Below are 24,138 nucleotides of genomic sequence, written 5' to 3' on the forward strand. Positions count from 1 at the left end.
TTGAGTTTATAAAAATAATGAACAATTTTTAGCTGGTCTAGGTCTATGCAATCTAAGGCCACAGAGCCGTATCTAGTTATGAATTCAATTTTACCGCCCCTCAGATGATCACAGTTTCTGAAACACGGTAGAACGCCTTCCTGGTGTTTTGAAGTGGAACGCTGCACCTGAAAACCAGAATAGAAGCTAAGGATCTCTTAGCCTTAAGTGGATGATGGGCAGATTTGGAATTTAGTGAACATCTTGCGAGTTGGGCAACCTGCCCGTTCACAAAATAGCTACATGGGGAACTAACTGGCTACAAAGCACCAATTTACCAGTATGCCAGCTCTTCCTCCAGCAGACTGCACTCTATGAACCATTACTTACTTCTGTCATTTTTATGGATAGCTAGATAAGAGGCTACAGTCACATATACTTTTATTTTATTTTTTTTAAAAAAGAGTCCTTTTGGAGCCTGGAGATGTTTCTGGAAATTATCATGCTGGACTGAAGCCTGTGACATCACATTACAGCATGCTAGCTTCCCTTTCAAAAAAAAACACCCCTAAAACACCCAGTTTTCCCTTTGTTTATTAAAAATGAAAAGCTTATGAAGAATAGGAAGTCTTAAGGCAAATGAGAGAATGCCCGCAGGCACACCTGGGCAATATGCTAGCGGTAACTTCTATTCTTCTAAGAGAAGGAAAAACTGGAAAATCTTATTTGCGTAGACAACATAAAGGTAAACCTCAATTTACAACCATTTGTACAGTGACCATTTGAAGTTTACAATGACACTGAAAAAAGTGATTTATGACCAGCTTTTACACTTACAACCATAGCAGCATCCCCATGGTCTTTGATCAAAATTTGGTCGCTTGGCAATCAACATATATTTTATGACAGCTGCCCTCTCTCCCACAATTATGTGGATCACCATTTGTAAACTTCCCAGCCGTTTCCAACAAGCAACATCAATGGGGAAAGCCAAATTCACTTAACAACCGTATGATTCACTTAATAACTGTTGTGATTCATTTAACAATGGTGGCAAAAAAAAAAGGTGGTCCAATGGGGCACAACAACTGTCTTGCTTCACAATGCAAATTTTGGACTCCATTGTGGTCATAAGTCGAGGACTACCTGTAATGCCTCCCTTTATATGATCACGAGCTGTAGCTATCACCAAATGAGTGTCTGGGGATAAATTACCACACGTTGGTACTGATAACTTCTCTCTCCTGCTGCAATTTATCTACTGTGTCAAACATTGGGACATAATTATATCATGGCAACGTTTGTGTGATGACCTTATTCCGCAGATAAGATCTCAATTTGGTGCCACTGTGTTTTACTGTGGAAGCTGCTCAAGGTAGCCTTGGACACAAACATTGCCCATTCTTGGACAAAATTTTAAAATGACTGCCAAGGTCCCCCGCAGCAATACCACGAGCTGAAGGATGGATTGACTAGGAATCTGTCTCCTGACTGAAGCCTGCAGCTCAGGGATTGTTTGACACATGTTGGAACAAAGAAGCACACAACTTTCTTCTTTCATGTAGCCACCTCACAAGCCCAATGCAGTAACACACTTAGTTGCTTCCATGGCCAACCTAGGGAGAGACAAAAGGTTGTTGTTTTTTCCTCAAGGCCCTTTTGGGCCTAAGAAAAGGTCAGCGTTAAAGAAAATCTTCTCTTGAGCTTTTCTGGATGTGATCCCCATTTGTTCTGAGGTAATACAGGTGGTCCTCAACTTACAACCATTTGTTCAACTTCAATCTGAAATTACCATGGTACTGAAAAAACTTAACAGCTGCAGGGACTCATTTAAACACTGTGGCAAAAAAAGATCATAAAATGGGACAAAACTCACAATCGTTGTCTTGCTTAGCAATGGAAATTTGGGACTCAGTTGAGGCCATAGGTTGAGGACTATCTGTACCATGGACAAATTCATTTTCAGCAAAAGAAGTGTAAATATGAATCAGTACTTGAGCCTGAGTCAAGATACATTCTGTCCACACCACTATTTCCTCGTGTCTTATTTGCTTCTCTTCATAATTTACTCCAGGTAGTTCTACAGTTACAACCATAGTGGGGCCTTCTCATTAAGCTTGTAAATTGTAATGGTCATAAAACTATTTGTGACTGATCCAATTTTACATTTTTTTTCCAGTTATCATTAAGCAAACATGGCAGTCCTAAGTGTGAAGCTGTGATCATCAAGCGAACCCCTTGCTCGCTTATGGCATGGTTTTGCCAAAAACTGGAAGTGTTGGTTTTTGCCAAAACCATAGTCTTTGTAAAGCATGGTCACGTGACTGCAGGACACTGCAAACGGCCATGAAGACATCCACACTGCCAAACACCAAAAGTGCTGCCTCATAACCATGAGGGATGGGCAGGCGCAACTATCAGAACTTGCAATTCAGGTCATAAGTCCCTTTTCCAGGTTATAATTTTGAATGGTTGCTAAATGACTAGTCAAGGACTACTTTACTAATAGGTTCAAATATCCAGGATGTATCCAGACAAGAACTTCATGTAGGTAGGATTACTCTACCGTTCCAGACTGTAGACCTATTCTGATAGTCTAATACCTTCTGACTCCCGGGAAGATAAGGAAAGCGCCACCACACTGCAGATACTCAAGCTGGCAGGAGACACAGCTGAAGGAAGGGTCCCTGCCGGAGCCTCCACTTTTTCAGCCTCAGGTGTGTTGCTGTCCAAGTCAACTGCATAGATGTCAGAATGGGTGCTGTAGTACATGCAGCTTCCCCCGCTGCAGGCTGCACACAGAACTGGCCCTTGTAGGTAATACTCCCGGAGCTCTGGGACTTTGACTTCTTCTCCTTGAGACGCCTTGATGGCCACCATTTTACCGTAGTGTCCCAAAGCCACAACACAGTCACAACCCAAGCCTCCATAGGCTGGATGCTCCTCCACATCTGGAGATTTCCGTTCAGTCCTCAGGGCCCCAATGAAGACCACTGGCTCCTCCAGATGATGAAGGATCTTGACGGGCGAGTCTTCCCAGCCATGGTCTCCAGGCGAGTTCAGGGCCTTCAAAGGCACTGAACACAACTGCCCATCGGGGAAGCCACAAAGGATCATGGGAGAATCCAGCATAGCAGCGTCTACACCGAAAAGGAGGCTGAAGAGGGGCTCCTCCAGCACGAACCCCCCAGAATGGCGAAGTCCCTCCCAATGTTCACTGGCGCCAGGAGCAGATGCACAACACAGCACCGGGAGGAAGTGGGCTAAAGACATGTCGCCATCGTTGCTTGTGCTGGTGGTGATGTCCACGTGGCTGACTGGCTGATATGGCAATTTCTCCTGGCCTTCAGGGCCTGGGAGTTTGTGGAGATTCATGCACCACTTCTCTCGGACTTGGGAAAGGGTGACCAAGACATCATTGAGCAGCGTGAAGGTGCAAAGTGTGGCATCAGGGAGAGTGCAGGCATCACAGCCCATGGGGAAGATGCTGGAAAAGCAGTCGCTTTCCTCTCCATCCGTCTGCTTCACTAACCTTCAAAGCAAACAAGAAAAACCTCTCAGAGTAGCCAAAGGGAAAAAACTCGGAAATAGCACTGGCAAATCAGAAGGTTTAGCATCCGCTTCACTGAGCTGGATTCAAGAATGGGGAGAGCTGGATTAAGACAGACAGAACAACACCTCTGGAGGGAAGTTCCAGCCCCTTAATTCTTCTTTATTTTTTTGCCTATAAGGATTCTTTTTTAAGCTGCTTGGAACCTGGAAAAGAATGGCAAAAGAATGAATGGCAGAAAAACACACAAACAGCCAAGAGACAACCTAGATTTGAGAGCCAAGAACAGGATTCTCTGCAGATTTCTAATGTGTTCCTATAGGCTACATTAGAGGAGATGCTCTATCTGGGTCAATGGGACTGGCAGGGAGATTTGAACGTTCCCCTTGACCCAGTCTCCATTAAAAGCCGCAAGGTGTGAAGCTGCTATTTGCATGTGTTCCCTGACTGTATTAACAGTTTTGCTAGATAAGGAAAGGCAACCCCAGGAAAGTGTTGAGCTTCAGGGTTTAATTATCATGGTCTAGACTCTAGACAACCAATTTCCTGATGTTTCACCAGATGTTTTGAATGGTTATCCTGCTTCTGAAGATGCTAACCACAATTTCCAGCAAATCATCAAGAAATCTGTTGTCTAGACCAGCGTTTCTTAAAACTTTTTTGTTCTTAGGATTTCTTCCTGTGCTTAAAAGTTAGGGAGAATCCCAAAAGACCTTTTAATTTTTATGGATTTTATCTATCAATATTTACCATATTAAAAATTAAAACAGACACATTCATGAAATATTTATTCAACAAATCATGTAAAAATAACAATATTAAACCTATTAGATACTGACATCATTTTTTCATGAAAAAAATCTATTTTTTAACGAAGAAAAAATGAGAACAGTGACATTAAAGTTTTGTAAATAACTTTAATATCTGGAAATAATTTTGATTTCCCAGAGCCTGAGAGGGACTTGGTGGACCTCCAGAGGTCCTCAGAGCACACTTTAACAAATATTGGTCTAGACAATTTTTTTTTTTTTTTACATTTATACCCCGCCCTTCTCCGAAGACTCAGGGCGGCTTACAATGTATAAGGCAATAGTCTCATTCTATTTGTATATTTTTTTACAAAGTCAACTTATTGCCCCCCCAACAATCTGGGTCCTCATTTTACCTACCTTATAAAGGATGGAAGGCTGAGTCAACCTTGGGCCGGGCTTGAACCTGCAGTAATTGCAGGCTCTGTGTTCTAATAACAGGCTTCTCTACTGCCTGAGCTATCCCGGCCCATATGGTTGCTAAATCTTGATGCTCAACACTGCCCAACAGATACTATCCGTGCAAGCATGGTGGGGGGGGAAGGAAAAGACAAACCTTGATTTTCACAATGCCGAGATTCTAGTCAATGCTCAGGATTCCATGTTTTGATAGCCTCCTCATGTGCCTAGGGGAAACTTCCTAACAATGAGAACAATTAACCTGTGAAACAGCTTGCCGTCAAAAGTTCTAGGCACTTCATCACTGGAGGTTTTTAAGAAGAGACTGGACAGTCACTAGAGTCTCCTGCTTGAGCAGGGGGTTGGACTAGAAGACCTCCAAAGTCCCTTCCAGCTCTATTCTGATTGACTGACTGACAGAAAACTGCAGGATGGGTTTGTTGCTCATTCTTGGGGGTCTGGGCTTCAGAATTTGGGTGATACACCTTGTTTAAGGTGACATTCCCCATTAATAAAAACATCCTCCTAAATCCAGTCCTGACACAGAGAACTGCGTAAAAGATCTTTTGCCATAAATATTCAGCTTTTGCCGAATTTCTACAGAGCTGCTGTTGGTGACACATGTCTTGTAATACCAAGATGTGTTTCTTACACTGTGCTTCTTGGCTCTTGACCATGGTTTAGAAATTGCTGTTGGCCCAGAATCTAGTAACAGAGATGGGTGAGTGGTATATTCCTCCCTACCCATATATATTGTAACTTCAACAATCTTCTGTTCTCCTAATCTATCCTTGCCTTTGTTCCTTTTGCCCATGACTGCCAACCTTCTGGAAACATCCTGCATTCTCCAAAGAATCCGAGTTCGCCCTCCTGCTACTTTAGAGATGCCGCTTATTTTCTTCAAATCCCACTTTTGCACACATATCCCATCCGCATCCTCTATTAATAAGCATCAGGAGTTAGATGACATCGATAGCAAGATCATTCCCAAAGCTCCCAAACAGACTTCTCTACGAGTCATAGAAATTCGGCCCATTAACTGGCATTATCTGACCTACATGGCAACAGCGGTTCTATTGACATGGCCAACATATCAGACTTATCCTATCTTATATCCTACATCCTATAACCTATATCCTATTCTATGCTATATCCTATCCTGTCCTGTCCTATCCTTACATCCAGTTAAAGGATTAACTGGATTACTGGGGGTTTTCAAGAAAAGACTGGACAGCCATTTGTCTGGAATGGTATAGGGTCCCCTGCTTAAGCAGAAGACCTCCAAGTCCCCTTCCAGCCCTATCATTCAATGTTCTAGTCTATGAGATCACTCCAGTCTTTAATTCAAGAATTTTAGGCAAGGGAGGAAGCTTGAAATACTTAATGCAATCACATTCCATCCCTTACCTCTTTTGATAGTCCAAGGACACGCAATAAATGCCAACTCCAGCACAGAGAATATACAGCTGATGGTGGAGGGGCAAGAGCTCCACATGCCAGATTTGATCAGGAAACCTGTAGACAGCCTAGGAAGAAAACAGGAAGGAGGATCGCAAAAAGCCTTCAGGAAGGTAAAATAATGCATTAGCAGACATCTTTACAGCCCATTTTCTGGTTTATAGACTCACATTAGCCCTCACAGGAAGACTGGGCACATAAATACATATCCAACTGGTCATCAATAGCCCTAGAATGAGCAGGGAAGACCTTCCCTAATAAAATCTGCTTTGGTTCCAGATAAACCAAAGCGTGCATTATTTACTATCAAACTAGAAAGTCCTCATTTAGTTGCTAAGCAATAGGGTTGTCAAGGAAAGCATAACATAACCACAATGAACTCATTCCCTCACTTCTGCCAGTCATTAAGTGAGACACCACATGACTGCAACTTGTAATTTTACTGCTGGCTCCTCTATGGACTCTGCTTGTCAGAAGAAGGATGGCTATGAAGTGTGCAAATGACAATCATATGACTGAAGGATGCTGTGACGTAGTAAAACCCAACCCTCCAACCCCCAGTTGCAAAGTACCCTAATCTTGATCCTGTGTCCATGGGGATGCTATGAGAGGCATAAATGTGAGAACCATTACTTTTTCAACAGTCATAATTTCAATTGCTAAATAAGGCAATCATTAAAGGAGATCTACCTGTAACCTTACTCAGGCGCTCGACACTTACTTCATTATAGGAGGTAAGAGTCCTTTACACCATTGAATTTATCTTTTATTTATTTATTTATTATATTAATAATATATATTATATTATTTATATTATATATAATATATATTTATATTATTATTAATATATATTATATTAATAATATATTTTTTATTATTATTATTATTATTAGTAGTAGTAGTAGTAGTAGTAGTAGTAGTAGTAGTAGTAGTAGTAGTATTAATAGTAGTACCGTGTTTCCCCAAAAATAAGGCCCTGTCTTATATTTGTTTGAACCCCAAAATAAGCGCTTGGCCTTGTTTTCAGGGAGGTCTTATTATTTTCAGGCGTGTGGAGGAAACCAGAGGAAATGGCGGTGACTGGCTGCACATGTGTTTAAATATTTTCGGGGAGGGCTTATTTTCGGGGGTGGGTGGGGTTATTTTATTGCATGCGCTCAAATGCCCAATTGGTCTTATTATCAGGGGATGTTTTATTTTAGGGAAAACAGGGTAATAGTGCTGCTTCTTGGTTAGTAAAGAAACATCAAGTAGGTGAAGCCTTTCTCCACCTTAAATGGGAGAAATTTCACCTCAATTTACCCCCCTATGCCACTGTTGTCAAAAGCGTGAACGCAATGCCGGTGAAAAGCTGGTAATCTCCACCCGGGGAGGCCACAAACGTCATGTGGGAAAAAGTGAAAACCAAAACAAGGGGGAAATTGAAAATCTGTCTCTCCAAAAGCTGAGCTATATCACCACCTGTCTCAACTACCGCAATGCACAGGGCTGCCTTTAATCACCATCTGGAAGCTTCTGTTGGTAGGGAATGCAGCGGACCAAATGCTCACCAGCAGACTTCACTGGAGACACCCGTTGCCCCTGTTACTGCAGGCTCTGCTTTGGCTGCTCATTGGCTTCTGTGTGCAAACTAAAGTGTGGATGTTAATCTACAAAGACCTTCATGCTTGGCAACAGGTGACTGGCAGAACTGCAGCACCCTATCAAATTGGCCTGTGCTTGTGTCAGGAGAAACGAGCAACTACTCTCTGTTTCTGGAAGGTCTGGAGAGTTAAAATCTAATAAATAAATAATTAAAATCTAATAAATAAATAAAATGAGAGAAGGGGAGAAATATGGGCAGACTTACAATAAAAGTAGAGCTATTAGTCCTGTTTGTACCTCTTGCCTGGACTAACCGCCACTGAGGGTTGGATAGATTATGGTCGGATAGAAATCTACTAAAGAAATCAAGTAATAACTTGCTGCCTTGTGCAGAATCAGACCCAGGATCCTCTGAGTATCATTTAAGATACCTCGGCACATCTAGTCTGAAGCCATTTTCTGTATATTCCTTGATTTAAAAGGCATTTCATTCTCAGCTACAGGGAAGCTTGAAGTAAAGCTTATTTGTTTTGTTTCTTTGTCTGAGGATGTGCAGTTGTTACTATTTTCACCTAAAAACATACCCTCCAATAAGAGGAGAACGTTATTTTGCATGTCATTCCTCCTTTTAAGCGATTAAAAGCGATTGCTGATGCGTTGCTGAACAAGTGGCATATTATATCCAAGATGGGGGCTATCATTTCAGCAGTGAGAGAACAAGCAGCACCCAAAACACACATCTGTCTGCAGTGAAAGCTGCAACAGTATTATAAGCATAGAGAACTGAGCACCATCTCTGCACGAGAAAGCCCTGCAAAGTCTGTATTTTTATCATTTGTTTGAGAAACTAATAATCTATATGCATATTAACCTACTTGTTACCTATCTCTCTATGTGAGTGGAAAGTGTGCCAGGTTCAGCTGGTTATTATCAAAACAGGCTTCTTAGGTAAAATCAAAAGAATAAATTAAAAGGGTGCTTTAATATAGGGTTTCTGAACCTCAGTGAATTTCAAGTGTGCGATTTTTAACTCCCAGAATTCCCTAGCCAGCTTACCAGCTGGGGAATTCTGGGAGTTGAAATCTACCCACCTTAAAATTGTTGAGGTTCAAAAACATTGCTTTAATATGTGAAGGTATGGTTTAGATCTCGGAATCAAACTGGAAAATCTATGCAATCTGGGAAAAATATATTTCATATATGTATCACTTGTGGCAATACAGCAAACAGAAAACATATCCTTCATTTTATAGTTCAACAAGACTATTCTAGAAACAAAAGGCAGATTGGTAAAGGCAGTTTTAAGGGGGAGAAGAATCAGCACAGACTGATGTCAAGAATTGAATGCTAAGGATTGGATGCTACATGTAGGTGACTTATGAAGAACAACCAATTTGCTACCAAAGGTTGCTATGGTGAAAAAGATATTTAAAAAAATCAACAAAAAAATCTAAATTAAAGATTTACACAGTTAAGAGCATCTCTGCATCTCACACATCCTCCCTGCCTGTTCAATTTTATAGGAAAAAAATTAATAACCCAAGGAGTCTTTCAAACATTAAGCTGTGGTTTCCAGCACACTATTTATGTAAAATATCAGATAAAGTGGGGAGGAGGGAGAGCAGGAGTGAACTTGGGTGATCTTGGGCTCCAGTTGGAATAATGCGATGGGGAGGGCAGAAAACAAAGCATCAAACCAGTCTGGGTTAACCATATAGGATCCATTTCACTTTGGTTCCTTCTCTGAACTACTATGCCATTCTTATTAAACCTCCCACATAAACACACACACACACACACACACACACACACACACAAGCTATATTTGCAATGCATTCTACTCTCTGCTCCTAACAAGCATACTAGTTTTTTAAAAAAGAAATTAATAGATTAAAAGGTCAAGGGACTGATGAAGGAAAAACGCAACGCCCTAATTTCAGCTACATTTCTGACCAAGTTTTACTTTTGTCAGGAGTAGCATAGGAACTAACTGTATGGACAAAGAGAATGCGGTAGATCTCCTTTGCTCTGATCCAGAACTATGAAGGGCAAACTTCATTTTCTCCCACTGCCTGCTTTTCTCCTAAAAATTCACATGCTGGAAGACAACTTCCAACACTTATTTGCAAAATATTTCTGCTCCCTAATAGGAACCAAGCAAATGTAAACCAATGTGTTTTGAAAGCATCCTAAAAGAATGAACAAAAAAATATATATGTGAGACATATATTCGTCTTCATTCATGATAAAAACAAATATTGGTCACAATCCAATCACTGAATGGATCTCATACTGTCAGGATATATTTTGTGATTGGGATAGGTTAGCTGGTGCACCACAGAAGTTCTGGGCTCTTTAGCTCTCAGAAATATGACAAATGAGAGGTTTTATACCCCAAACTTCTAGAAGGCACCAAGTTATCTCCCACTGTGCAAAAGGTACATTGTATGCAATTATTGCTTTTCTTCACACAGTTTCCTCTGATGCAAGAATTTGCTTTCTGTCACTACTTTGGATTAATTCTCCTAAACAAAGCCACCAAAGACACTTTACTATTTCTATCTTTGAGTCTCCTGAAGGGAAGGAGCAGAGAAATTTAACATTCTGTTAGGGATAGGATTATTGTGTTGCAGTGCTGCTCTAGTTTTTCTCTTTTTAGTTCAAATGCTGTATTTAGAATTAGGATTAGTGACATAAAGTAGATCTGTATAGAATTCACTTCGTGCTCATGTGCTGTATAAACATGTTTATTTTTAGCATTTATGGGATTGAATAAAACTCACAATAAAATTACAAACTGGGAAACAGAGCTACCATGAAAACAAATGCATCTCTTCAAATCAGTTTTTACCCATCAAGTCAAACTCAATTTACAGAGACTTTTGAGTACACCCATGCAGCCTTCTTGCCAACAGTATGGAATGGTTTGCCAATGCATTCTTGTAGAACGTTTTCAGTTTCCCTGTCTAGTCCACAGACCTGAAATTCCTAGAAGTTCCCCATCCCAATACTAACTAGGGACGACCCTGCTTTGCTTCTGAAATCAATCAAGGTCAGCTTGATACCGCAACCTGTTGCAGACATACATCAGTGGGATTTAATCCATCCTGGCATCCTCTGAGGCTTTGGACCACAATCCCCATCATACAGTGGAACTGTACTTCATTATATCTGGAAGCTGTCAGACTGGGGAAGGTAGCTTTAAAGCTAGCGCTAAAGGATGCAGTGTGAACTGCACCTGTAATTATCTTCAGTGCTTAGACAATGCATTGTTCTGTACACTGATGGGAGATGCTAAACCAGGTTAAGAGAGATCAACTAGGATTCTGTAATTATTACCGTGCTGGTGTTTTCAAACTTTTAAAGACGCTGCTGCTGCTGGTGTCATGATCTTTAAAGGTTCTGCCTCCTCCAGTCACCCCATCAGCCCTAAAATTGCCTCCCAGCATCTGACCTGATTTCCAGCGTCTCCTATCTTCCCATGGCTCCCGCCCCTGAAAAGAAGAAGGTTCGACTAGCAGGACCAAGCGGCAGTCCAGACGTACCTTCATCAGCCGCCCTTCTTGGTCGTAGACATAGACGTACTCGGTGCCATTGGAGAGGTAGATCTGGTTCTCGTGGCACAGCACGCGGGGCTTCCCGGCTGCCAATCCCCCCACCGGGCAGCAAAATCCCGCCAGGTAATCCACCCTGTGCCCCACCTGGGCCATGACCGCCGCTGCCAGCCTGGAAAGGGGAATCAGAGAGATGTGGGGGCAGAACCGGAGAGCCCTTCAGGTGTCACCCCGCCTCGTCTGCGAAAGCACGTGGGAACGGAGCAAGTCTGCTTGCGTGCAAGGGTCCGCCCCACCCGGGCCATACTACAACCCCGGCGCCTCCGGTGAGAGCGAAGAGAACAATAAACCCCGAAGGACACACACACACACACCCTTTCACAATAGACAAGGCAAAGCTCGAGATGGGTAAGAAATCGCAAATCAGCGGAGCTAAGCAAGCAACTGGTCCCGCTTCCCCTCCCCCCAAAACCCGGCATAGAACGCCTCCCCCCCCGCCACAAAGCTAAAGGGGCGGAGCTGCCATTCTGACCCCGCCTCCTCCTCTCCAAGGCAGCGGTCGGAACGCCACCAGTTACTAAGCGCGGGAAGAGGCGCTGCTTTACGGCTGTCTCTGTCTGTCTGTCTCTTCTCTCCGGGCTCTTGCCTGTCGAGACTGGAGCTGGCGGAAGCACAAGCAGCTGCAGAGACGGTTTGCGACGCGCCGTAAAGGGAAGAAAGGAAGAAGGGAGGGCGAGCTCTTGCGCGCCTTTTCCCGCTGCTGGTGCGGCTCGCTGTTGCCATGGGGATGAGAAGAGCGAGTCCAGATACGGGAGTGCCTTGCTGGGGAATAAAGGAATGTCAGGGCGCCCCAAGGAGAGGATGCTCGGCGGCGGGGCTGGGGCTACAAAGAGGGACGCACGGAGCCCAATGCATGGCGGATGCGTGGTCTTGTATTTGCATTTGAAGAGGGAAAGCTCAGAAAGCGTGTGTGGTTCCCACTGGTGGGAGGAGAAGGGGACACTCACTGCAAAAAAAGAGTGGCTCAAACATTCTTGGCTGGACTGGGGTCCTTCAGGCATGCCGGAAAGCTCCTGGTCGATCTTGCCTTTGCCGGGACTGGTCTGATCCCCCGCTTGGATGGGAGACCACCAGGAAATCAGAGGGCTGGATTGGGAAGGGGAAAAATACATGTGCATGGATGGCAAAGAGGCTGCCTGGATGCGTTGATAGAACCAAATGGAATAGCTAGACTCCAAGATGTCTTTAATATGGGAACTCTTGAGAGTGGTTCCTGATTGACACAATGAAGGATGCCTGGATTTTGTGGGACTCTTTAACACTACCCTGTGAAATCAGATGTGTAGAGAAAAAGCAAGCACATCTGGACTCCCAAGAGGAATCCCAATCATCCATCTTTGGAAATGGGTAAGGAGCTGTGGTGGCTCAGTAGTAGTCCTCGACTTAACATTAGTTCCTTTAGTGACAGTTCAAAATTATAATGGAACTGAAAAAAGTGACTTATCACCATTTTTTACACAACCATTGCAGCATCCTCATGGTCATGTGATTAAAATTCAGATACTTGACAACTGACTCATATTTATGACAGTTGCAGTGTTCCAGGGTTATGGGAACACCTTTTGCAACCTTCTGACAAGCAAAGTCAATGGGGAAACCAAATTCATTTAACAACCGTGATACTAACTTAACAACTGCAGTGATTCACTTAACTGTGGCAAGAAAAGTCATGAAATGGGGCAAAATTCTTAATGACTCTTGCTTAGCAACAGAAATTTTGAGCTCGATTGTAAGTTGAGGACTACCTGTATTTCAGGCTAAGTGCCCACAGCCTGGGGTTCGGTCCTGATAGGGCTCAAGGTTGACTCAGCCTTGCATCCTTCCCTGGTGTGTAAAATGAGGGCTCAGGTTGTTGGGGACAGTATGCTTACATTGTAAACTGCCCAAGAGTGCTATAAAGCACTATGGGCCAGGATATAAGTATAAGTTCTATTGCTATTGCTTTTGATTTATCTGCAGATACTAAGTGTATGACGTGGCTCAAATATTGGATTTTAATCATCAATTCACAAGCTGACTTTGAACTGGTTTCTTAAGCCTATCTTATAGGACTGTTGTGGCTTTAAATAAATAGAAATGAGTATATTCAGAAAAAAACACCCCTCCCACCAAGTCAGTCACATTTTGCTCCCACACTAAAAATTGGAACATCAGTACAAAAAATAATGGTTGGTTCAGTGCCTAGCCAACAAAAGATTCATGTAGACTGGGCATTGTGGAGAATACTATATTTGATATTATGTTGCTTGCTGTTGATTCCACAGCTTTTTGTTCTATTAAAGTTTTGTAATAATTGTTCAGATCCAACCCCACATTTCAAAGGTATAACGAGAAAGTGGCAATCTTCTGGCATTTGCATGCAACAGTAGCTGTAGGTGCCAGTGTAAAAGAAAAAATTAAACCATAGTGCAGCTGAGACAGTAGATGGCAGTGTTGCTTGCAGTGATAGCTATCCTTCCAAAATACCATAATGAGACTCATAAAGGAATTATCAATTAAATGATTTGTTTCATCTTGCAGCCCAAATTCCAGCAACTGAAGTTAACATGACTTATTTCCTCTTGTCTATTAACCCTCATTTGCCTTTATTATGCCTTAGTGTTTTTTCACGAATGAAAGCAAATATACATGTCTCAGGAAATGTTGCAGGGTCCAGTCTGAGTCGGTCACAGAGATTTTGTAGTATTTTTTTAAAATTTCATCAAGCTTGATTGCTGATTCACAAACTAAAATTGATTTAGATCTTTAGATAAATCTTGATTTTGGGGAGTTTGTAGATTTTGATAAGAGTTTATGCAATTGAAAATCAAAGATATAATAACAAAGTTCAAAGATAGAGCCTACAAGTGGTTCTATTTAAATGTGTACATATCTGGAGTAAAAATGCACACAATGACATAGAATAGTTTATAGAAGCTAGAAATTTTTCAAAAAGATGCAAGAATGGCATTTTAATAGACACAAATTTGAAGGATAGTTTTGTGCTTTTGCAGTGTATTAAATTTAATGAGTAGCCATAATATGGGATATAATAGTCCCAGAAAATGTTAGATTGAAGTAAGGCTTGGAAATATATTTGGAGAAGCCTCAATTGTTTGTTTTAATAAATTTTGTTGATGTAACCTGAGGCGACATTTCACCCCAATGGGATTGGCCTGCTCCACTCAGGTGGGCAGAAGGAGTAATGAGCAGACCCTGTTGGCCAAGGAATTCCAACTAATGGGGTGCAGGAGAAGAGCCTTTTCTGCTGTGGCTCCTATCATCTGAAACATCATACCCCCTCGAGGTGAGATATGCTCCTACTCTCTTGGCCTTCCAAAAGGAACTTGAACAGCAGTGAAATCCGTCCGGATCTATATGGCTCATGCGAACCAGTAAAGCCTGCAGCAGGAGGCTCCGCCCACCTGCCGGGACATCATTACCTCCCATTTTTGACCCTCTGCACATGTGCACTCACATTTCTGAACTGGTAGCGAAGGTAAGTGCATTTCAGCATTGGCCTTGAACCTGTCTCTTTCTATTTTCCTGGGGTCCAGATATGGGTGTGTACCCTTCTGGAGGTGGGATTAGCAAATTACTAAATGAAAAATCCCACCTTCATCCCATTTTATAACTCCCCATGTTAGCTAATGCTCTATTAGTGTTACGCTTATGGTTTTAATGTTATATAATATTATTTTATCATGTTATTAGCCACCCAGAGTTGTGTGATCGCGAGATGGGTGGCCTATACATTTAATAAATAAATAAAATTTTAGCAATATTAATACATTTGTATAAACATGAAGCAAGGACTTCGTTTTGGTTACTAGTACTAAATGTTCCAGTTTTAATTTTCCTTCTTCCAACGGTCAGTAGCCTTTGACTGTTGATCATGTTCAGATCTAGTAAGTGCTAGATTAATTTACAGATTTAATTGTACACTCAAAAATTATGCTTTGAAAAAATATACACTTAAAAATGCAGATTCAAGAATGTCAGTCTCAAATGCTTAGCTTCTTTACATCAAAATATTTCTGGCATAGCCATTAAAATGCTTTGTGTCTGTGGGGGCATATGAATGAGTCAACACAATTTAGGCTTCCGAAAGCTATAGCTTACAATATGTAAACTTTAGTGGTTTTTGTTAAAAATGCTGTACGTTCTTTTTAATACACTGAATATCATTTATTAAATGCTGCTGAAAATTAAACTAGGTGTATATGTTTTGTTTGTTTGTTTGTTTGTTTATAAAATTTATTGGCCGTCCATCTTACCTCAGAGTAACTCAATAAGTTGCAAGAGGGAAAAGAATGAATTACCTTGCCAAGTTTTTAATTGACAAGCATAGCTCAAAACAAGTAAAAAAAGACTCATGCAGCTTTCCCCACACATTTGTCATATCCAAATAATTTGAAATGTTATAGCAAAACTTGACTGGGACAGTTTTTCCAGTAGTTTATTGTAAAGAGGTGACCTGATTTGTTTTTTAGGCCTTATGCCACCCATAATTTAACCTATCTGCAATCTAAGTTTTAGGAAACTGTGAATCTTACAATCCTCAACACAGCTTCATTGAGCATGATGTGGATGTTGATGGATGTGCTAAATCTGTGTCCCTAGTGCTTGAGAAAAGAAGTCTGGAAACAATCAAACCATTAGGCCGATTAAAAAATCAACAATGCTTTTCCATTGCTAAAACATGAGACCCTGTGTAAAGGCCTGGTAGCCAAGATACAGCCCTCAAGGCATATGCTTACCAGCCATATACATAAAATCAAGCCAGAATAGTCTGTCAGCTCCTAGGAGAACCAGAAAGGTTATATAATATGCAATTGCTTCTAATCTGTTTATATTTAGATATGTGGAAATTAGGCCTGACTTTTCTCATTGGCTAAAACGGGCTTTGGCATAAAGATGGAGAAGAATTTGTATCCTTGTGCTTAAAATGCACTCCACTTCCTCTTTTGTAGCATCTGATATGACTACAGTAGTGGGTTTTTAAAAAGGATCATTCATGAAATAAGGAAGCTCATTAGTAAATTGGCCTTAGTAAAGGAGCCAATTTGCAGGGATTCATCTTCAGGAAATGAAGCTTCTTATGAAGATGCTTACATGGACTAGAAGTTTTAGATCATGTGGCTGCCATTGGAGCACAGGATACCCATTTTATCATGCAGTTTTGGATACAAGAGCCTGTAATGCAATTATGGTCGATTTCTCATTTTGCAATAGGTACCACTTTGGTGTGGAAGTAATAGCATTCTGTGTGCCTTTGGTATATAGCCATACTGGCTACGTGACTATGGAAATTGTCTTCGGACAACGCTGGCTCCCTCGGCCAAGAAATGGAAAATAGCAACGTGCCCTAGTGTCAGACACAACTGACAGGAAAAACTTTACCTTTTTAGTTAAATACGCAGACAAAGGATGGGCATTCTCTGATTGTGAGAAGCGATAGGAAGAGACTTTTCTCATAACTGATCCATACCCACCTGCGTACATTCATCCACACAGATAAACTGGAATCTATGTAGCTTTCCTTAATGCTGTATCCATAAGCAAATCTTTATTGACTGCCAACCACCTTTAACATATGGAAAATAGCTCTGCTTTTTCATAAAGTATTTCTGGAGTCGTACATGGAATGTTTCAGCGAGCATAACAAATAGCAAATAGAAGGATGTACATGTTTGCATGGGGTGTGACATTCTGCATCTTAAAAATCAATTCATTTCTACTTCCAAAAATCGTTGGTATAGATTGTAATTAGTCTACAGTCATGGAAAGTAACAAATAATCCCCAGCATTTTGGTGGGCTATCATAGTTATCCTTTAACTATTACACAGTGTGCAAATAGCATGTAAGAACTATGTAAAGCAGCCAGAATCATTCGTAACGTATTTAAGAACCAGAGAATGTGATACAAATTAGGTGCTGTATCCACTTTTACAACTGGTCAGGTGTGATTTCATCTGTCATTAAGTTAAGCTGTGCATCACTTAAAACAGCGACAGGGTCTTAGGAGTCATAGTCTACTCTTAAGGAGACATATATTTGATAAAACAACTCTACCAAGGAACCGTTCCTTGGCATTTATTACAATAATACATTGGGAATTGTGTCTCCAGATTATCAGCCAAGAAAGGATTCCTATTTAATACCTTTATCTTGGGTCTGTCACACTTAAGCCCTCATAGGAAGTTTTTTTTAGGGGAAAAGACAGGCAGACAAAATGATGCATTTGGTTTCCAAAATTGCAGTGAAGGTCCGACACCAGCTGGAGCACTTACTGCCTTCCCTCAATCAAGGGCTCTATGATCCGCCTCCCATTCCGGATCAGGATTCTGCGGCGTTTGGCTGGCAGGGGGGCAACCCTTTTCTCTCCTAGTTGGGCAGCCCTGATGAAAGGCTTAGCAGGAGACAGGTTCTGCCTTTTGTTCATCTCATCTACAAAAGATTCCACCCCCTCAAAGCGTTTAGTCAGTTCTCCAAGATGTTCCTTGAGGGCATTAAATTCCTTGTATAGGTCATCCAGGGCATCAGAAAGAGGTTTGATTCTAAAAAGACAACAGGCAAGAAGGGACATGGGTTAAATAACAAACATCCTATGCTAATTTAACGGAATCAGGCTTTCATTTTATTCTGGCAACGTTCAACAACAGAGCTGGATCTATGCTGCCAAACTCGATTATGGCATCTAGGCAGCAATTTATTTATATAGATGAAAGTCATCTGTGCAAAATTTTGCTTAAGCAAATGCCCATTTCTTGGGGATCCTTCCATAATAGAGATGCAGGGACATTGACCCAGAAATATTTATTTTATTTAGCTGTATAATCCACAACAGTACATAGAATCACAGGGATGGAAGACACCTTGAAGGTCTTCTAGTCCAACCCTCTGCCCAAGGCAGGAGTTCAGTTTCATCAGCTCAGTTTTATCAATCTGCAAATGTTAAATTGCTTGTTTGTTCCTTTGTTAGGGCTTGTTAACAAGCCAAAATGTGTCATTGTTGCTTTTTGTCCACTACCCAGGATCTTGCAAGATTGAGCCAGTTTTTGTTTCGTTTAATCAAAATATATCTCAAGGTCCTGACACGCACATATTGGACAAAGCCAAAAAACAGGTTCAAAAATGAACCTGAGGATGTTGTGAAAAATCTACCCATTGGTTTTGTATGTTATGCAAACATCCTAGGGCAGAGCATGTTCTATTTAATATTAGTCCTAATCCTATGAACAACTATTTATTTATTTATTTATTTATTTGTTCACACTTTTATACCGCCCTATCTCCCCAGGGACTCAGGGCTGTTTACAGCCATATAAAACACATATATATGCAGAATAAAACACCAATTTAAAAAACTTATTACATAAGGCCGAATATTTAAAATAGGAATATAAATAATAAAACCCCATTAAAACCCGATTTAAAATTTAAAACATTTAAAAATTCTAGTCCAGTCCTGCGCAAATAAATAGATGTGTCTTAAGCTCGCGGCGGAAGGTTCGAAGGTCAGGAAGTTGGCGAAGTCCTGGGGGAAGCTCGTTCCAGAGGGTGGGGGCCCCCACAGAAAAGGCCCTTCCCCTGGGTGTCGCCAGTCGGCACTGCCTGGCCGACGGCACCCTGAGGAGTCCCTCTCTGTGAGAGCGCACTGGTCGGTGAGAGGCAATCGGTGGCAGCAGACGGTCCCGTAAGTAGCCCGGCCCTATGCCATGGAGCGCTTTGAAGATCATTACCAAAACCTTGAAGCGCACCCGGAAGGCCACAGGCAACCAGTGCAGTCTGCGCAGGAGAGGTGTTACGTGGGAGCCACGAGGGGCTCCCTCTATCACCCATGCAGCCGCATTCTGAACTACCTCTGGGTCTCTGAGTGCTCCTCAAGGGGAGCCCCATGTAGAGAGCATTGCAGTAATCCAGACGGGATGTCATGAGAGCATGAGTGACCGTGCATAGGGCATCCCGGTCTAGAAAGGGGTGCAACTGGTGAACCAGGCGAACCTGGTAAAAAGCTCTCCTGGAGACGGCCGTCAAATGGTCTTCAAAAGACAGCCGTCCATCCAGGAGGACGCCCAAGTTGCGCACCCTCTCCATTGGGGCCAATGACTCGCCCCCAACAGTCAGCCGCGGCTGCAGCTAACTGTACCGGGATGCCGGCATCCACAGCCACTCCGTCTTGGAGGGATTGAGCTTGAGCCTGTTTCTCCCCATCCAGACCCGATTCCACTACCCTTGTTCTTCTAGAGCAACTGCTGACACAAATTTATCAATTCTCCACTAAGACTGGCATATTTTGAGGTGCTACACTAAGTCAAATAGAAACCTATCCAGATTTCTGCCTGGACCTTAGCCCTCACCTTCCATAGTCAGGCAACACTGTTTGGTGATCATGGAGGAGAAGATTTCTGATTTGAGTCATAATAGCAAATTTCCAGTTGTCAAGAACCACAGTAAGATTAGAACATCCCCTCGCATTGACTTTATCAGCTGGAAGAGGAAAGAGAAAAGAAAACCAAACTGGAATGTGATATAACAAAGAAGTACCGTATTTTCCCGAGTACAAGATGCACCGGAGTATAAGACGTACCTTAGTTTTTGAGGAGGAAAATAAGAAAAAAGCTGATTGGTAGGTGGTTGGGCTTCCGGAATATCCCCAATCAGCTGTTCCCAGAAGTGAATTTTAGCAACAGGTTCCTTAGTTGTGAGCTCAGTACCTTGCATTTTTTCCGGCCTCTGAAACTTTTGAAGCTCTGTTTCAGAAAAAAACTTTTATTTCTGCCTCTGAAAGCCTCCAAAACAGAGCTTCAGGGGGAAAAAAGCCTCTGAAGCTCTGTTGGGGGCTTCTTTTCTGAAGCTCTGTTTGGAGGTTTTTTTCTGAAGCTTCGTTTTTGATGCTTTTTACAGCCTCTGAAACCTCAGTTTGAGAAGCTGGGCAGGGCTACATTCAAAGTATAAGACATATCCAGATTTTCACTCTCTTTTTTGGGGGAAAAAGATGTGTCTTATACTCCGAAAAATATGGTAGTTGTGTAAAATCATCATCATTGCCTTAAAAAAAAACACCTTCAGATTGGGTGAATGCATAAAAAGAAAGTACTAGTGATTGGGAAGATACCGAAAGATCTAGAAAAATATTTGGACACCATATGAATCTCAATGCATCAATTACAAAATGTCACATTATTTGGTACAATACCTATATTACAATAGTATCATTAGCTAGATCCTTGAAAAGAATCTGACAGTCAAAATACTGTGCCACATCCAGTCAGAATTATCTGATAGATAGTATTGTGTGGTAAGAACAACAATTATTTAACTCCTTTTCCTTCCCCTCTTCCTCCAGTACTGCACTTTAGTTCATAAATGCTCTATGTGCCTGAGGAGGCATTTCCACACCATTAACATGAAATGAGAATCTAGTAGGACTATTGAGGACAACAGCCAGACTTCGCCATACATTCATATCTTCTTCATGGGTAAAAGAAAATGCTCAAGAACCTCTGTAAAGCTCACCCTTCTCACATGAGTTCAGGTGGAAAGCAAGTTTAGGAGGAATAAAGTTGCTTCAGCGTAACATTAAACACAATGACGGAATAAAGGGACCCTAATTTTTGAATTCATCTTCGGGATGGAAAAAAGAGCTGCCTTTCTCCTTCAGAGTTCATTTTAGGACCTACAGTATTGTTTCTAAAGTGAAATGTGCTCAACTCCCTGAAAACATGTCCTGAGAGCTGCACAAGGAGAAATGATTTATAGTTAAAATTCAGGTGCTCATAAGATACAGACTTCAGTCTTAAGACTGAAGAATCATGCACGCAGAAAAGAAGTTCAGAACTGCATAAGAAATGTGGAAATTGGAAGTTGGTAGAGGTTAGCAGCCTTTATGCTAACAAATGGGCTTTGGGGCATCCACTGTCGAAGCAAGTCTGCCATGAAAATCATTCTCCCTTGCACAACAGGGATCCCAAGGCTGTTAGCAAAGAGAGGCCAGCCTATCCAAGTGCCCCTCTGCCCCAATTCACAATAAAGAAAACTTTCTGTTGCCCCAAGCAACAGCCCATTTTCTGAGGAAGGCCATGTTGTTTGGCACCAGTTACCTTCTGATTGGTAGTCCCATTCAGGGGTGGCTTCCCGCCGCTTCGGTATGGCTGCGCAACTGACAGCGACCAACAACAGCAGCCAGAGAATCTGCTTCATGCTGCCTTGACAGCAGCAAGAGAAGGAAGACCAAATCAAAAGATCCTCTTTACAGTCTCCGCACAGACCTCACAGCCTCATTCCTGTTCTGTGTCCAACCCCACCTCTTTTTTTCCTTGATGGCTCCCATATGGTCGCTCATCTAGCTGGGCTGGTCACCAGTTTGTCATATCAGCGTGCAGAGAAAAAAAGAGGCGTCTCTTCTTCTGTAGCCATAGAAACACAACACTCCTTGCATCCATTCACCAGTCCAAGTCCAGCTGGATAGAAATATTGTCCAGGGGTTTGATGATGTCATGTTGGACTTGGATATCATCTGACTTATGACCGTCCTCTCCATAGAAGGTCCTCATTTCCTCCATGTCTCACAATAGCTTTGAAACTTTGGGATGTTGCAAGTTGGAAAGAAATGGAAATGGGTGAACAGGAGCAGTGGTGAAATCCTCCATGGTTTGCCACCGATTCGCTGCCTGTGCATGCGCAGTGCACACCAAACGCACACTGTGTGCACATGCACAGTGTGTGGCAAACACACACTGCATGCACAGTGTGCACCAAACATACTCTGCGCATATGTGCATGTGCAGTTCGTGCCAAATGCACGCTTCGCACAGAAAAAGGTTGCTTAACAAGGTAAGTAGAACGGGGGGGGGGAATAGCTATGCCGCGTATTTAGATTTGCCAGAAAGCAGGATTTCCTGCTTTCTATCGAATATAAATCGCGCGGCACAGCTGATTGTCAGAAATACCAGTTCGGACCAACCGGTAGCCTTTTTTTACTACTGGTTCGCCAAACCAGTAGCTGGTTTGCCCAAACCGGTGCAAACTGGTAGCATTTCACCACTGGACAGGACAGAATAGAAATTGTGGATCTGAGAAGGCAAATTGCTCAATATTGCTAGTTCCTTGTTAGGAGGGGGGTAGCTTAGACTGTGTCTTCATTGGATTGTGTCAACCCCCATGTGATCCTCTTTAGTCCGTTTGTTAATTCAGCAGTAGATGAGCACAATAAATAATACTGTTGCTATTATATTCTAACACACCAAGCATGAAGGGGAGAGGAAGAAAGAGATACAGCTGGAAACATTCATTTTTTATTTCATTCTCACTTCTGTTCTTTCCCATGATTTCAGGCTAACAGACCAGGCTAGCTATAGCCAGAGTCAGACAGTGGCTGCTGCAACTGCTTGAAAGCCCTTGTCACTTGGGGTCTGTGGGTCCTGTTTCCATTCCTCATCCAACCTCAGCTCTCCCCTCTTTTGCTCAGAACTGGTCCTTTTAGACCTTTCTCCCTTTGCATATAAATAAGAGGCTGATTTGTGCCGACAGCTGAAATTAATGTCTGACTGCAGAAAAATAGAAAGGAGCAGATTAAATTGAGGGTGAGCAAGACAAGTAATGTGACCTAGACACTTTGCCATCTGAACTTAGCTATCTATGGATCTAGCCTGACGTCCTGTTTGTGTTTCCTATATGTGTTTATCCATTCAAGACATTTTAATAGGAAGGAATTGAAAATGCATTGAGCCCTAAAAGTTAATGCTGCCGGGCAGTTTGCCACTTTCCAGATGAATTAGATTCCAACTCTGACTTGCCAGCCAGCCTGTGATCAAGACTTTCAAAAAATATTTATAATTTTTTTAAAAAAACCACAACTGAATAAAAACTTTATTTACCTGCTGAAATCTTCAGCTGGCAAGATGTGGTGATAATTCTTTCAAGTCTAGCTTGTTGTTCTTTTTCAAACCAAGATCTGCCTCTCTTCACTTTATTATAACATTGACCTGAAATTTTGCCATTCTTCAAATTACAAACAGATCCTTTTGGCCTGCTATAGGAAACACTCCGATCTGCAGTTTATATCTCTGAAGGGATGGAGGAGGGAAGTAAGAGATTTGTGGGACTAATACTCCAAAGTACATTTTAGGTCACTAGCACTTAAGAGTAAAGAATAAGATTCTCTGTTTATTCATATTTTCTGATTGATAGACAATAAAAAGGAGCAGCGGGTGGGTGGGAAGCTGTCCACTCCAACTTTACTGCACACAATTTACACAGAAACTCTGTTTACAAAGGCACAAAATTGCAATTCCCCAGCATGTGTTTTCTTGGGAAATATGGACAACTGGGAATTACAAAAGGTAAAGAGGCTTTGACTTACTTCTTTTGAAAGTTAGAGAGAAACGTTCCAGCTTGTTGGCATTAGCTTTGCTGCTCTCCCCGCCTCCCCTTGCTCTTAATGATATCCAGACAATGGATTTTTTTTTTAAGTGAGAAGAGCACATTCAGCGTGGTTCACATCAGGTAGCCAGATGGGGACATACGTCAGGCCCTTCTCAGTGTTTATGAGTCCAGATGGCACAATAGAGATAAGCAGAAGGAAAATGGATGGGAACACAAAACCTATCTCCTGACCTACAGGGCACTGGTAGAGTTGGAAAAGGCCACTTCATTCATTGAGCCACAGCTCAACTCAGAGTTAGAATCCATATGAAAATATTCTCAACCAGATGGCTGTCTTGATCATGAATGCAATCTGTGAAGAGAAGCCCATCATTT

General features: G+C 42.0%; 1 protein-coding gene across 8 annotated transcripts in view; it reads right to left on the reverse strand.

Annotated features, from left to right (window-relative positions):
• Positions 1–11,957, reverse strand: part of FAAP100 (FA core complex associated protein 100) — a 58,267-nt gene extending 46,310 nt beyond the window's left edge. For 3 of the 8 annotated variants that reach the window (XM_058166326.1, XM_058166327.1, XM_058166325.1), the window contains exons 1-3: positions 11,325–11,779; positions 6,145–6,263; positions 2,583–3,511 (exon numbers count right to left, since the gene is read on the reverse strand). In XM_058166326.1, coding sequence (XP_058022309.1) covers positions 2,583–3,511; positions 6,145–6,263; positions 11,325–11,489 — 1,213 coding nt within the window. In that variant the 5' untranslated portion in view covers positions 11,490–11,779. Of the gene's footprint in view, positions 1–2,582; positions 3,512–4,894; positions 4,979–6,144; positions 6,266–11,324; positions 11,780–11,865 lie in introns of those variants that run through there. The other 5 variants (XM_058166324.1, XM_058166323.1, XM_058166322.1 and 2 more) reach the window with 5 other exon arrangements.
• Positions 11,958–24,138: the final 12,181 nt, after the last annotated feature.

This window comes from Ahaetulla prasina, chromosome 2 (assembly GCF_028640845.1).
Source record: "Ahaetulla prasina isolate Xishuangbanna chromosome 2, ASM2864084v1, whole genome shotgun sequence".
Classification (NCBI taxonomy): domain Eukaryota; kingdom Metazoa; phylum Chordata; class Lepidosauria; order Squamata; family Colubridae; genus Ahaetulla; species Ahaetulla prasina.